Below are 15,305 nucleotides of genomic sequence, written 5' to 3' on the forward strand. Positions count from 1 at the left end.
CCTGCCTGATCATTTATGTGACAGCAATCTCAGTCATGTTAGTGGACAGCCGTAACTCTCCTTAATGACCGTCCTCATCCTGTGGTGAAGGACCCCTAGCCCTGCCACTCTCCCATTGGCTCAGAGAGGGCCTTAAAGAAGAATTGCCATCAATGTTCAGAAAAGTTTAATTTATCTCCACTGGTTACTGTTTCTTCTACACACATGGAAACATGAGAAAGATTCATGTGATATCAAAACACCATTGTTCTCCTGTCTCCTCCAGTCTCCTCTATGTGCCTCATTTGTCTGAGAGTTCCATTAACTCTCCACAGAGACAGAGCACAGTGATATAATGGAGCCTTTAGTATACAGTGCGTTCGGAATGTATTCAGACCCCTTGACTTTTTCCACATTTTGTTACATTACAGCCTTATTCTAAAATGGATTGAATAAAATAAATTCCTCAGCAATCTACACACAATACCCCATAATGACAAAGCGAATACAGCTTTTTTTTTAAATGTATTAAAAATAAAAAACAGAAATACCTTATTTACATAAGTATTCAGACCCTTTGCTATGAGACTCGAAATTGAGCTCAGGTGCATCCTGTTTCCTTTGATCATCCTTGAGATGCCTCTACAACTTGATTGGAGTCCACCTGTGGTAAATAAAACCTGTCTATATAAGGTCCCACAGTTGACAGTGCATATCAGAGCAAAAACCAAGCCATGATGTCGAAGGAATTGTCCGTAGAGCTCCGAGACAGGATTGTGTCGAGGCACGGATATGGGGAAGGGTACCAAAACATTTCTGCAGCATTGAAGGTCCCCAAGAACACAGTGGCCTCCATCATTCTTAAATGGAACAAGTTTGGAACCACCAAGACTCTTCCTAGAGCTGGCCGCCCGGCCAAACTGAGCAATCGGGGGAGAAGGGCCTTGGTCAGGGATGTGACCATTGTTCTCTCTGACAGAGCTCCAGAGTTCCTCTGTGGAGATGGGAGAACCTTCCAGAAGAACAACCATCTCTGCAGCACTCCACCAATCAGGCATTTATGGTAGAGTGGCCGGACGGAAGCCACTCCTCAGTAAAAGGCACATGACAGCCCTCTTGGAGTTTGCCAAAAGGCACCTTAAGACTCTTAGACCATGATAAACAAGATTCTCTGGTCTGATGAAACCAAGATTGAACTCTTTGGCCTGAATGCCAAGCGTCACGTCTGGAGGAGACCTGGCACCATCTGTACGATGAAGCATGGTGGTGGCAGCATCATGCTGTGGGGATGTTTTTCAGCGGCAGGGACTGGGAGATTAGTCAGAATTGAGGCAAAGATGAACGGAGAAAAGTACAGAGAGATCCTTGATGAAAACTTGCTCCAGAGCGCTCAGGACCTCTGACAGGGGCGAAGTTTCACCTTCCAACAGGACAACGACCCTAAGCACACAGCCAAGACAACGCAGGAGTGGCTTCGGGACAAGTCTCTGAATGTCCTTGAGTGGCATAGCCAGAGCCCTGACGTCAACATTGTGTGAAGATTGATCAGGGGGGGAAAACTATACATTTTAGAATAAGGCTGTAATGTAACAAAATGTGTAAAAAGTCAAGAGGTCTGAATACATTCCGAATGCAATGTAGTCTGTCTCTCTCTCTATATATATATTTTTTCACCTTTATTTAACCAGGTAGGCAAGTTACACATGGAGTAAAACAAACATACAGTCAATAATACAGTAGAAAAATAAGTCTATATACAATGTGAGCAAATTAGGTGAGATAAGGGAGGTAAAGGCAAAAAAAATGCCATTTTTTATTTCTTTTCATTTTATTTCACCTTTATTTAACCAGGTAGGCAAATTGAGAACACGTTCTCATTTACAATTGCGACCTGGCCAAGATAAAGCAAAGCAGTTCGACACATACAACAACACATAGTTACACATGGAGTAGAACAAACATACAGTCAATAATACAGTGAAAAATAAGTCTATATACAATGTGAGCAAGTGAGGTGAGATAAGGGAGGTGAAGGCAAATAAAATATATTAATAAATAAAAATATAAAAAGGCCATGGTGGCGAAGTAAATACAATATAGAAAGTAAAAAAACACTGGAATGGTTGGTTTGCAGTGGAAGAAGGTGCAAAGTAGAGATAGAAATAATGGGGTGCAAAGGAGCAAAATAAATAAATAAATACAGTAGGTAAAGAGGTAGTTGTTTGGGCTAAATTATAGATGGGCTATGTACAGGTGCAGTAATCTATGAGCTGCTCTGACAGCTGGTGCTTAAAGCTAGTGAGGGAGATAAGTGTTTCCAGTTTCAGAGATTTTTGTAGTTCGTTCCAGTCATTGGCAGCAGAGAACTGGAAGGAGAGGCGGCCAAAGGAAGAATTGGTTTTGGGGGTGACCAGAGAGATATACCTGCTGGAGCGCGTGCTACGGGTGGGCGTTGCTATGGTGACCAGCGAGCTGAGATAAAGGGGACTTTACCTAGCAGGGTCTTGTAGATGACCTGGAGCCAGTGGGTTTGGCGACGAGTATGAAGCGAGGGCCAGCCAACGAGAGTTTACAGGTAGCAGTGGTGGGTAGTATATGGGGCTTTGGTGACAAAACGGATGGCACTGTGATAGACTGCATCCAATTTATTGAGTAGGGTTTTGGAGGCTATTTTGTAAATGACATCACCGAAGTCGAGGATTGGTAGGATGGTCAGTTTTACAAGGGTATGTTTGGCAGCATGAGTGAAGGATGCTTTGTTGCGGAATAGGAAGCCGATTCTAGATTTAACTTTGGATTGGAGATGCTTGATGTGAGTCTGGAAGGAGAGTTTACAGTCTAACCAGACACCTAGGTATTTGTGGTTGTCCACATATTCTAAGTCAGAGCCGTCCAGTGTAGTGATGTTGGACAGGCGGGCAGGTGCAGGCAGCGATCGGTTGAAGAGCATGCATTTAGTTTTACTTGTATTTAAGAGCAATTGGAGGCCACGGAAGGAGAGTTGTATTGCATTGAAGCTCGCCTGGAGGGTTGTTAACACAGTGTCAAAAGAAGGGCCAGAAGTATACAGAATAGTGTCGTCTGCGTAGAGGTGGATCAGATACTCACCAGCAGCAAGAGCGACATCATTGATGTATACAGAGAAGAGAGTCGGTCCAAGAATTGAACCCTGTGGCACCCCCACAGAGACTGCCAGAGGCCCGGACAACAGGCCCTCCGATTTGACACACTGAACTCTATCAGATAAGTAGTTGGTGAACCAGGCGAGGCAATCATTTGAGAAACCAAGGCTATCGAGTCTGCCGATGAGGATGTGGTGATTGACAGAGTCGAAAGCCTTGGCCAGGTCAATGAATACGGCTGCACAGTATTGTTTCTTATCGATGGTGGTTAGGATATCGTTTAGGACCTTGAGCCTGGTTGAGGTGCACCCATGACCAGCTCTGAAACCAGATTGCATAGCGGAGAAGGTATGGTGGGATTTGAAATGGTCGGTAATCTGTTTGTTGACTTGGCTTTCGAAGACCTTAGTAAGGCAGGGTAGGATAGATATAGGTCTGTAGCAGTTTGGGTCAAGAGTTTCCCCCCCTTTGAAGAGGGGGATGACCGCAGCTGCTTTCCAATCTTTGGGAATCTCAGACGACACGAAAGAGAGGTTGAATAGGCTAGTAATAGGGGTTGCAACAATTTCAGAGGATAATTTTAGAAAGAAAGGGTTAAGATTGTCTAGCCCGGCTGATTTGTAGGGGTCCAGATTTTGCAGCTCTTTCAGAACATCAGCTGACTGAATTTGGGAGAAGGAGAAATAGGGAAGGCTTGGGCGAGTTGCTGTGGGGGGTGCAGTGCTGTTGAACGGGGTAGGGGTAGCCAGGTGGAAAGCGTGGCCAGCCTTAGAAAAATGCTTATTGAAATTCTCAATTATAGTGGATTTATCGGTGGTGACAGTGTTTCCTGTCCTCAGTGCAGTGGACAGCTGGGAGGAGGTGTTCTTATTCTCCATGGACTTTACAGTGTCCCAGAACTTTTTTGAGTTTGTGTTGCAGGAAGCAAATTTCTGCTTGAAAAAGTTAGCCTTGTCTTTTCTAACTGCCTGTGTATATTGGTTTCTAGCTTCCCTGAAAAGTTGCATATCACGAGGGCTGTTCGATGCTAATGCAGAACGCCATAGGATGATTTTGTGTTGGTTAAGGGCAGTCAGGTCTGGAGAGAACCAAGGGCTATATCTGTTCCTGGTTCTAAATTTATTGAATTGGGCATGCTTATTTAAAATGGTGAAGAAGGCATTTAAAAAATAACCAGGCATCCTCTACTGACGGGATGAGATCAATGTCCTTCCAGGATACCCCGGCCAGGTCGATTAGAAAGGCCTGCTCGCTGAAGTGTTTCAGGGAGCGTTTGACAGTGATGAGTGGAGGTCGTTTGACCACTGACCCATTACGGATGCAGGCAATGAGGCAGTGATCGCTGAGATCTTGGTTGAAAACAGCAGAGGTGTATTTAGAGGGCAAGTTGGTTAGGATGATATCTATGAGGGTGCCCGTGTTTACGGCTTTGAGATGGTACCTGGTAGGTTCATTGATAATTTGTGTGAGATTGAGGGCATCAAGCTTAGATTGTAGGATGGCTGGGGTGTTAAGCATGTTCCAGTTTAGGTCGCCTAGCAGCACGAGCTCTGAAGATGGATGGGGGGCAATCAGTTCACATATGGTGTCCAGAGCACAGCTGGGGGCAGAGGGTGGTCTATAGCAGACGGCAACAGTGAGAGACTTGTTTTTAGAGAGGTGGATTTTTAAAAGTAGAAGTTCAAATTGCTTGGGTACAGACCTGGATAGTAGGACAGAACTCTGCAGGCTATCTTTGCAGTAGATTGCAACACCGCCCCCTTTGGCCGTTCTATCTTGTCTGAAAATGTTGTAGTTAGGAATGGAGATTTCAGAATCTTTGGTGGTCTTCCTAAGCCAGGATTCAGACACGGCTAGAACATCCGGGTTGGCAGAGTGTGCTAAAGCAGTGAATAAAACAAACTTAGGGAGGAGGCTTCTAATGTTAACATGCATGAAACTAAGGCTATTACGGTTACAGAAGTCATCAAAAGAGAGTGCCTGGGGAATAGGAGTGGAGCTAGGCACTACAGGGCCTGGATTCACCTCTACATCACCAGAAGAACAGAGGAGGAGTAGGATAAGGGTACGGCTAAAAGCTATGAGAATTGGTCGTCTAGAACGTCCGGAACAGAGAGTAAAAGGAGGTTTCTGGGGGCGATAAAATAGCTTCAAGGTATAATGTACAGACAAAGGTATGGTATGATGTGAATACAGTGGAGGTAAACCTAGGTATTGAGTGATGATGAGAGAGATATTGTCTCTAGAAACATCATTGAAACCAGGTGATGTCATCGCATGTGTGGGTGGTGGAACTGAAAGGTTGGATGAGGTATAATGAGCAGGGCTAGAGGCTCTACAGTGAAATAAGCCAATAAACACTAACCAGAACAGCAATGGACAAGGCATATTGACATTAAGGAGAGGCATGCTTAGTCGAGTGATCATAAGGGTCCAGTGAGTAGTGAGGTTGGTTGGGGTAACGGCGATTCAGACAGCTAGCCGGGCCATCGGTAGCAAGCTAGCATAGGATGGAGGTCTGTTTTTAGCCACCTCATGCGTTTCCGACGGTAGATTAGTGGGGTTCCGTGGGGTAGAGGGGATCAATCCAATTGGCAAAATAGATATAGTTATAGTGACCCAAGAAAAATTGTCCGATAGACCTATCCAGATAGCAGCCGATAAGACAGCTAACGATTAGCGGGCCGCAGATGGACGTTCAGGTAACGTCGCGATGGAGGGGCCAGTTGGATAACTCCCTCGGGCAGATAACGTCGGTAGTCCAGTCGTGAAGGCCCGTTGGGGCTCCGCATCGGCAGTAAAATGGGCCCGGATAGGTGATTGTAGCCCAGGAGAGCCTGATGGAACTCTTCAGCTGGCTAGCTCCGGAATAATTGATGTTTGCTCCGGCATCGACGTAAGCCAATAGTCACACGGATAGCAGCTAGCTAGCTGCGAGATCCAGGTGTAAATGTTCAGAGCTTGCGGTTGAAATCCGGGGATATGGAGAGACAAATAAGTCCGGTATGTTCTGGTCTGAGTCGCGTTGTACAAAACTGGCGATAGCTTTTCGAGCTAAAGGATAGCTGATGACCACAAACCGTGGTTAGCTGAATACTAACGTTAGCCAGTAAATATACAGTATATATATATATATACAGTATGTCTGTCAATCTCTCTATAGAATATAACTCTATGACTGTTAAAGATGTATCCCTTCAAGAAGCTTTAATTAGAGGACGGCTCTACACTGTAATGGAAAACTATAATTTATACTGTAATTCTGGGTATTATCAACTGTAAACTACTGTGAAAGCATTATACTGCAGCATACTGTAAATGATGATGCATTGTGGGAAAATGTAGTGGGCGGAAAATAGTTGCTGTATTTCAAATGGTACTGTAATTCCACCCCACAGAAACCAGTACTGTACCTTAATTTTGGAGCGCAAAAACCATTTTGATCACTAATGGGTGCATGGTATTGTTGTTTTTTGAGGTGCCCTTTGCAAGATGCCTTATTTGTTGAACCCGTTAATGTGAGTGCTGTACCAATTTAACTCATGAGTTTATAGTGCCCCATCAATTTAAAATGTAGCAGGGATAGAGTGCAGTGGCAAGTCTTAAACCTTTGGTCTGTTTTGCCAAGTAATTGCTGCCAGTTTGGAAGCCTTTGTTAAGGTCTCTTGAAGTGGAAGTGATATAAAACACCAAATATTAATTGATATGCTGTACTGTAAATACATTACCTTGCAGCCAACCTTTCACCAATTCCATGTAATTCCAGTAAAATACTGTGAAATCACCCCCACAATGACTTTCATTCGTTAGTTCATTATGATTATGGTAGCATTTACTTTTTTACATTTCAATAGGATGTATTCAACTATGTCATTACACAGTACTTGCTTTACTATTTTATTTAGATTACAGTAGGTATACTGCACTATGAAATACAGTGTCTTACTTACCGATAGATGTCTGTAAGTTACTGTCAAATTTACTTCAACCCCTTTACAGTGTAGGGTTGTCAGGCGACCGATGACCACTAGTGATGGCCGCCACAGACAGTCTCAAAGTGCAAAGTTCACTGTGGATTAGCAGTCTTGGAAGCAGAGTTTTTATCAGGTAGAGGGAGATATTTAGAAAATGATTGAGAGAAGAACTGATATGACCAGAAGAAAAGTGAGAGTGTGGGGGGGGGGTTGGGTTATGCTTAAAGGCTAAAATATATTTATTATTATACCCAATCCCCCCCACTCTCACTTTTCTTCTGGTCATACCAGTTATTAGGTTTTCTGGTTATTATTCACTTTTATGATTTTATATTGGCCTACAGAGGCCCATGACACTCTTCTATTCTCTACTCTTACTAACTCTGCTAGTTTCTCTGTGTGTGTGTGTGTGTGTGTGTGTGTGTGTGTGTGTGTGTGTGTGTGTGTGTGTGTGTGTGTGTGTGTGTGTGCGTGTGCGTGTGCGTGTGCGCGTGCGCAGAACTACGACAATGGTGACTCCCAGCTGGACTCCTCAGAGCTCCTTAAGTTCATCCAACATAATGACTCCAATGTGGACATGCAGTCATACGCAGACCAGGAGAGCAACAAGCTGCTCAGGTCAGTGTGTGTGTGTACTTGTGTGCATGCTATTTCACCTTTATTTGTATATATATATACATTATCAGTCAAAAGTTTGGACACACCTACTTATTCAAGGGTTTTTCTTTATTTTTACTATTTTCCACATTGTAGAATAATAGTTAAGACATCACAACTATGAAATAACACATGGAATCATGTAGCAACCAAAAAAGTGTATTTTAAATTTGAGATTCTTCAAAGTAGCCACCCTTTGTCTTGATGATAGCTTTGCACAATCTTGGCATTCTCTCAACCAGCTTCATGAGGAACTCACCTGGAATGCATCTCAATTAACAGGTGTGCCTTGTGGAATTTATTTCCTTCTGAATGCGTTTGAGCCAATCAGTTGTGTTGTGACAATGTAGGTGTGGTATACAGAAGACCAAGTCCATATTATGGCAAGAACAGCTCAAATAAACAAAGTGAAACTACAGTCCTTCATTTAAGTGCAGTCGCAAAAACCATCAAGCGAAATAAATGCATCGTAGAGTTCAAGTAACAGACACATCTCAACATCAACTGTTTAGAGGAGACTGCGTGAATCATGCCATCATGGTCGAATTGCTGCAAAGAAACCAGTACTAATGGACACCATTAAGAAGAAGAGACTTGCTTGGCCAAGAAACACGAGCAATGGACATTAGACCAGTGTAAATCTGTCCTTTGAGATTTTTGGTTTCAACCGCCGTGTCTTTGTGAGATGCTTTGCTGGTGACACTGTCAGTGATTTATTTAGAATTCAAGGCACACTTAACCAGCATGGCTACCACAGTATTCTGCAGTGATATGCCATCCCATCTGGTGTATGATTAGTGGGACTATCATTTATTTTTCAACAGGACAATGACCCAACACACCTCCAGGCTGTGTAAAGGCTATTTGACCAAGAAGGAGAGTGATGGAGTGCTGCATCAGATGACCTCATCTCCATAATCACCCGACCTCAACCCAGTTGAGATGGTTTGGGATAAGTTGGACCACAGGGTGAAGGAAACGTCGCCAACAAGTGCTCAGCGTATGTGGGAACTCCTTCAAGACTGTTTGAAAAGCATTTCAGGTGAAGCTGGTTGAGAGAATGCCAAGAGTGTGCAAAGCTGTCATCAAGGTCAAAGGGTGGCTACTTTGAAGAATATCAAATATAAAATATATTTTCATTTGTTGAACACTTTTTTGATTACTACATAATTCCGTATGTGTTATTTCATAGTTTGAATGTCTTCACTGTTATTCTACAATGTAGAAAATAGTAAATATAAAGAAAAACCCTTGAATGAGTAGGTGTGTCCAAACTTTTGACTGGTGCTGTTTATATAATTTTTTATATACTGTATAGTTTTAGCTCAGTAGACAGAAGAATATGACACTTTACAAAACAGGTAATTCACACTTTCTCATAGATCATCATATAATGTTTGCAGCCTGTCTACGTGTGGTGTAAATTTGAGCCATGTACATAACATACCGTAAATGTACTGTATATGTGTGTACCTATAAAGTACTTATATCATATACAGTATCGATATCATATTCTCAGCTGTACAGTAGAGGTTTTCTGAGGAGCTGGTGCTATATTAAGCCCTACTGTCCCTCTCTCTGCCTTGAACCTTGTGTGACCCAGGCCTCCTGTGGGTGATCTTAACCTCACAGACACCTGTTCTGTACATGATCAGAGCCTGGGTTTCCACTGTGCTGCTCATTTGAGAAGTGTTGCAATGCTTCTGCAGGTTTGGAGATAAGACGCTGATGTAAGAAGCTGATGTAATCAGCCACTTCTATTGCCCACACATGAGTAGGGCCCTGAGTTTTTACAGGCCATGTGAATTGACTGGGAAAAACTCTTGGTCCTACAAATGAAGCATTGAAAATAATATTCTGTGGGCAAAACATTCCATTAACTTCACTTTATCAGACACCCAGCACAGTCAGACACTATGCCCAATAACCATCTCAACAGCTCTACAGAGCATTCGCAACATATTCAGACCCCTTGAATTTTTCCACATTTTGTCACGTTAAAATTGATTCAATTGTTTTTTCCCCTCATCAATCTACACACAATGCCCCATAATGACAAAGAACATTTTTTTAATTTATTTTTTTAGCTAATTTATATAATAAAAAACACTGAAATATCACATTTACTTAAGTATTCAGAACCTTTGCCCCAGTGGTCATGTGCACTCTGGAGTGGGTTTTCATCAAGGATCTCACTGCACTTTGCTCTGTTCATGTTTCCCTCGATCCTGATTAGTCCTGATTAGTCTCATGATACTGCCACCACCATGCTTCACCGTAGGTTTCCTCCAGATGTGACGCCTTGCATTCAGGCCAAAGAGTTCAATCTTAGTTTCATCAGACCAGAAAATCGTGTTTCTCATGGTCTGAGAGTCTTTTAGATGCCTTTTGGCAGACTCCAACCAGGCTGTTATGTGCCTTTTACTGAGGAGGGGCTTCCGTCTGGCCAATCTACCATAAATGCCTGATTGGTGGAGTAATGCAGAGATGGTTGTCCCTCTGGAAGGTTCTCCCATCTCCACAGAGGAACTCTGGAGCTCTGTCAGAGTGACCATCGGGCTATTGGTCTCCTCCCTGACCAAGGCCCTTCTCCCCTGTTTTCTCAGTTTGCGGCCAGCTCTAGGAAGAGTCTTAGTAGTTCTAAACTTCTTCCATTTAAGAATGATGGAGGCCACTGTGTTCTTGGGGATCTTCAATGCTGCAGATTTTTTTTGATTGATACCCTTCCCCAGATCTGTGCCTCAACACAATCCTGTCTCGGAGCTCTACGGACAATTCCTTTGACCCGATGGCTTGGTTTTTGCTCTGAAATGCACTGTCAACTGTGGGACCTTATATAGACAGGTCTGTGCCTTTCCAAATCATGCCCAATCAATTGAATTTACCACAGGTGGACTCCAATCAAGTTGTAGAAAGATCTCATGATCAATAGAAACAGGATGCACCTGAGCTCAATTTCGAGTCTGAATACTTATGTAAATAAGGTATTTCTATTTATTAATTTGCAAAAAAATTCAAAACTGTTTTTGCCTTTGATATTATGGGATATTGTATGTAGATTGATGAGGGAAAAAGTGTATTTAATCAATTTTAGAATAAGGCTGTAACGTAACAAAATGTGGAAAAAGTCAAGGGGTCTGAATACTTTCCGAATGCACTGTACTTAGCTATGAGTACAGGCAGTGAATGTGAACCTGTGTGTGTGTTTCTCTCTGCTCTTCCCAGGAGCCTGTGTGTGGATGCCCTGATCGAGATGTCCGATGAGAACACTGACTGGAAGCTGAGCTTCGATGAGTTCCTCAACTGCCTGAAGCCCGGCTTCAACCCACCTGAGAAGAGTGAGCTCCCAGTCACATGACCGTTGACTCAATGATGACAACACTGCACACCACTGCTGACACAACACATGTTTTTTTTTCTCAGTTCACTCTTAGACACATGCAGTCAGCATGCAGTATGTGTTTACAGTGCATGGGATGTACATATGTTAATCAAAATAGCGAATTCATTCACCACAACCATAGGCAAATTCACTGTAACTCACCCTAACATACTTGAAATTCACGGCAACAAAAACATCTCAATGTGATTTATTTACAGACACCTGTATTTTTTCTTGGTCTTTTGTACTGTACTAAGTTGATCAGAAGTTGTGCATTAATGATGTAGGGGAAAGTTCAGTGTGATAGGAAGAGTGGTTCTAGGAGAGAGCCCTATGACTTCACTCACAGCTGCAGCAGGCAGCAGCAGACATTCCAGTCCGGAACACAGAGCCTACCCTGGGGCCTCACCAGAGCCAAGGTCATAGATAATAGAGTGCTTTAACATACTGTACGCACACTATATATTGCTCTAGTGCTCTCTTTCTGCTGCAGACTACAGCACTACTCAACTGCGCTAAATGTTTTATTTAGACATCTAGAACAAACCGATTCAAGTAAAACAGAGGATATTTAATCATTTCTGGTCATTTGAACAGACATTATTGTTAGATACGTATGCAAGACACTAAATTCTATGTGCCCCCCTCTTCTGCAGAGTGTGCTCTGGAGGATGAGACCTATAAGGATGGGGCTGAGACACAGGTGGAGTGTAACCGCTGTGTGTGTGCCTGCGGCAACTGGGTCTGCACCGCCATGACCTGCAATGGTGAGGATAGGCACACCAGCACACCTGTATAGACACACTGGCTCATCTACAAGTCACCTGAACCACATACTGGGCTTACAGATAAGGACTCAACACCTGTATTTCTCTCTCTCCAATTGATCCTGTAATTCTTTCTTCCTTTGCATCTCTTTCTTAGATAAGACAGCGGTCGTCGAGGAGACCGGGGAGGCAGGGCAAGAGATGACCGAGGAGGAATGGAGCCTCCGTGTGGCCGAGCTCAACAAGCACCAGGTCAGCAACGGGGGGTCAAAATTCAAGGGACAGACCGGGCCGCTCTCCAATCTCCCCAGACATATGGGGTAGCTCTGGAATCTGTCTATAAAGAGTTGTGCCAGTTGTGCTTTATTGATGACTATCCTTGTGTAGACTGTGTGACTCGTGTGTGTGCTTGTGTGTGTGTGTGCGTGCGCGTGTGCGTGTGTGTGTGTGTGTGTGTGTGTGTGTGTGTGTGTGTGTGTGTGTGTTGCTTTAGTTAAATTCACGAGGGAGCAGTTCTGGCTCTCCACAATAGCAGAGTCAGCGAGTTCATGTACTCTGTCCTCAAACAGAATATCTTCCAACAACAATTTACACCCCTGTGGGGTGAATTTATTAATACAAAAAAGTTAGCCAATATTGCAGTTAAGAACCGGTAGAGATCCCTACACAAGAGGAACTGAGGGACAGTCATCCTTGACACTGTGTAGAGTAAAATGGGATATTGAGTGTGGCTATTTATTTGTAACTATCTAACTATGGCTACATAGCATACAATTATTCTTCTCATGACAATATTTAACACTCTCCTCCCACATATGCTTTCTCTCTCTCTCTCTCTCTTTCAAAAACAGGAAACAGTGGAGAAGATGAAGGCCAGCACAAAGGAGGCCTAAGATGCCTAAAGAAGGAGGGCGTGAAGGAAAGAGAGAGAGAAAAAATACTTCACTCTTCTTCCATTCTTGATAAGTGCCCTGTGCTGTTGCTGAATTTACTCATATGTTAATTATTATAGCTTTTTGTTTATGTGTGTTAGATGCAGGGCAGTCAAGAGTATTATTTGGGGAGTTTCTTGAGTTAAGTACTGTCTTCATGTTCAATTGTTTTACTGCACCCCTGCACTAGGAATGGGGCCATTTTTACTGCTGACTTTTTAAATATTGTTTTTCTATCTATACATTATAAACACAGTATTTGTTGTTATGGCTTTTTTTGTAAAATAGCAAGCGGTAAATAGCAAGCGGTAAAAATAGCAAGCGATGAGAAAAATTTGAGATGTTTGGAGTGAACTGTTGGGACACCTTTCTCCATCAAGGAAATAAAATCACCTTTAAAGTCCTTCCAGATGTGTTCGAGAAATGTTGAGCAAGACAATGATAGTGTCTCATTGTAGGGGAAGGGGATGTCTTACTACTACTTGATACTACTTGACCAATGCACTTCTCCCTCCATGACTAGCAGCATAGTTTCAGGCCTTAGTGGATTGTCCCGTTTAGTTAGAATCCTTTGCTTTTTGACAAATGTTTTTGCTTCTATGTACAATTTGTTATGTCCTTGATTTGGAGATCATATGTGATTGCAATGGCTCCTGTGCTGTATTCCGTCGGCTCTCTCTGGTGCTTGTTTTAGAAACATTGAAGCGTAGATTGTAGAATGAAAGCAACAAGCACCAAGCACAGAGCTGAGTACAGCATGGGGAGAACTAAAACCAAAGCCTGACGATGACTATGATGTTGATGTACGAACCCCTCCAGGCAAAGCATTTCTCTGGACCCAGCAACAACACTATACCTGTGTTTGTCAAAGATCAGTCATAAGGATTAGCCTCGCTGTCAGCTAATGTAGCTTAGATGCATCTCTAACTCAGAGTGCATACTTATATGAAATAATGTGTGTCTGTAATGAAGGAGTGTTTTTGAGAGAGTGCGTACTGCCTACAAGTGTGTGGTGGTGTGTCATATTTGTTTTGTTATGTTTTATTTGTCAAAGTCCCACTTATCTTGATAATCGTTTCTGGTTATATCAGTGCCTTAAACCCAAACATAGGCCTGCAGACATACACTGTAGAGGTCTCGTGTCCTGCAACCTTTAAACCACAATTGGAATGGGCAAGACTATTCTTGGCAGAATTTTGGTATAGATTTTGGAGCTATGTGGTTTAGTCCTTGTTAAATGTTTGTGTAAAAGTTGAATAGCTAGGTTAAAACTAGGTTTATATTCTAAAAGGAATGAGTCTATAATGAATATGTATGTCAATAAAATAAAACCCAAACAGTATTACAAATGTCTCAACCTCTCGTAAATGTGTATGTGTGTGTGTGTGTAGTGATGGGGGGGAATTGGGATATTTTTGCCGATATATCTATCGTATCATATAAATTTGACAATTTCGCAATACAATTTCACAATATTATTGTTTTAGCTAGTTTGCTGTACCTGCACAAAAACTCCAGTATTTCTCTTTCATAGCTTGTTCTCCATCATCTTTTTAAATAAGGAGCCCATTTGATTTCACCAGTTATATTTCCATGACTGATCAAAACTTGTTTTCTCGTGGCTCTCTCTTGTCCCTATGCAGCAGTCAGATGGTGAGCAATATGTTTGGAACATCGAATCGCAATAAAGTCACAGTATAGAATCGCAGTACATATAGAATTGAAAGCAGTGAGACTCGCAATACATATCGTATCGGCACCTAAGTATTGTGATAATATCGTATAGTGAGGTCTCTGTCAGTGTTGTGTGAATGTGTGCCTGTGCTTGTGTGTCTGTCTGTCTGTGATCCTTCATATCCAGACACTTAAATTAATCACATTCATGCGTCAGAGCTCAGTCTATACGAGAAGTGTTGCTGTTGTCGTTTTCTACAGAAACTCTAGCCTACATTCCATTCATATTGCTCCAAGAGGCAGTGTTCCAATGTCATCTGGTACATACAGTGGCTGTAATTTGAGAATAGCTTTTAAGTCCCTTAACATTCAAGCCTCTTGTGGTTTAACATGTGAACAAATGCCAAGTTTGTATAAACTGCAAGGGCAGTGTGTTCCCAGGATAGTAAAAAAACAATGTTATCTGGAAAAAGTCAGTTTATTTCACATGTCATGTGTTTACCCTGAGACAAGTCTGCCAGTGGTATCTTAGCACAGGTCACAGTGACCTACTGAAGATCAATTATTTCTTCCATTCGGTCATCTGATCCATACAGTGGCTGTAATTTGAAAATAGCTTTTAAGACACTTAACATTGCAAACAGTTCATATTTTTGTATTCTGCTAGACAGCATTGTGTTTTATGAAGGATATGGTTGACTTGAGGTTGCTTTTATAACCAGGTTGTGCAAGTAACTTTTTTTTTTTAAATCTACACACTCGTGGGCGTTCTTACACAATGTAATACTACTGGGTGATTGCATAATATCTAAGGGCAA

The 15,305-nt window shown here is 42.5% G+C and overlaps 1 protein-coding gene across 1 annotated transcript in view; it reads left to right on the plus strand.

Annotated features, from left to right (window-relative positions):
* LOC129821031 (follistatin-related protein 1-like) overlaps positions 1-14,162 on the plus strand; it is a 47,819-nt gene extending 33,657 nt beyond the window's left edge. Inside the window, exons 7-11 of the mRNA XM_055878242.1 lie at positions 7,575-7,693; positions 10,958-11,070; positions 11,771-11,881; positions 12,039-12,133; positions 12,733-14,162. Of these exons, the coding sequence (XP_055734217.1) occupies positions 7,575-7,693; positions 10,958-11,070; positions 11,771-11,881; positions 12,039-12,133; positions 12,733-12,774 (480 nt within the window). The 3' untranslated portion in view covers positions 12,775-14,162. The remainder of the gene's footprint in view (positions 1-7,574; positions 7,694-10,957; positions 11,071-11,770; positions 11,882-12,038; positions 12,134-12,732) is intronic.
* Positions 14,163-15,305: the final 1,143 nt, after the last annotated feature.

This window comes from Salvelinus fontinalis, chromosome 23 (genome assembly GCF_029448725.1).
Source record: "Salvelinus fontinalis isolate EN_2023a chromosome 23, ASM2944872v1, whole genome shotgun sequence".
Lineage (NCBI taxonomy): Eukaryota > Metazoa > Chordata > Actinopteri > Salmoniformes > Salmonidae > Salvelinus > Salvelinus fontinalis.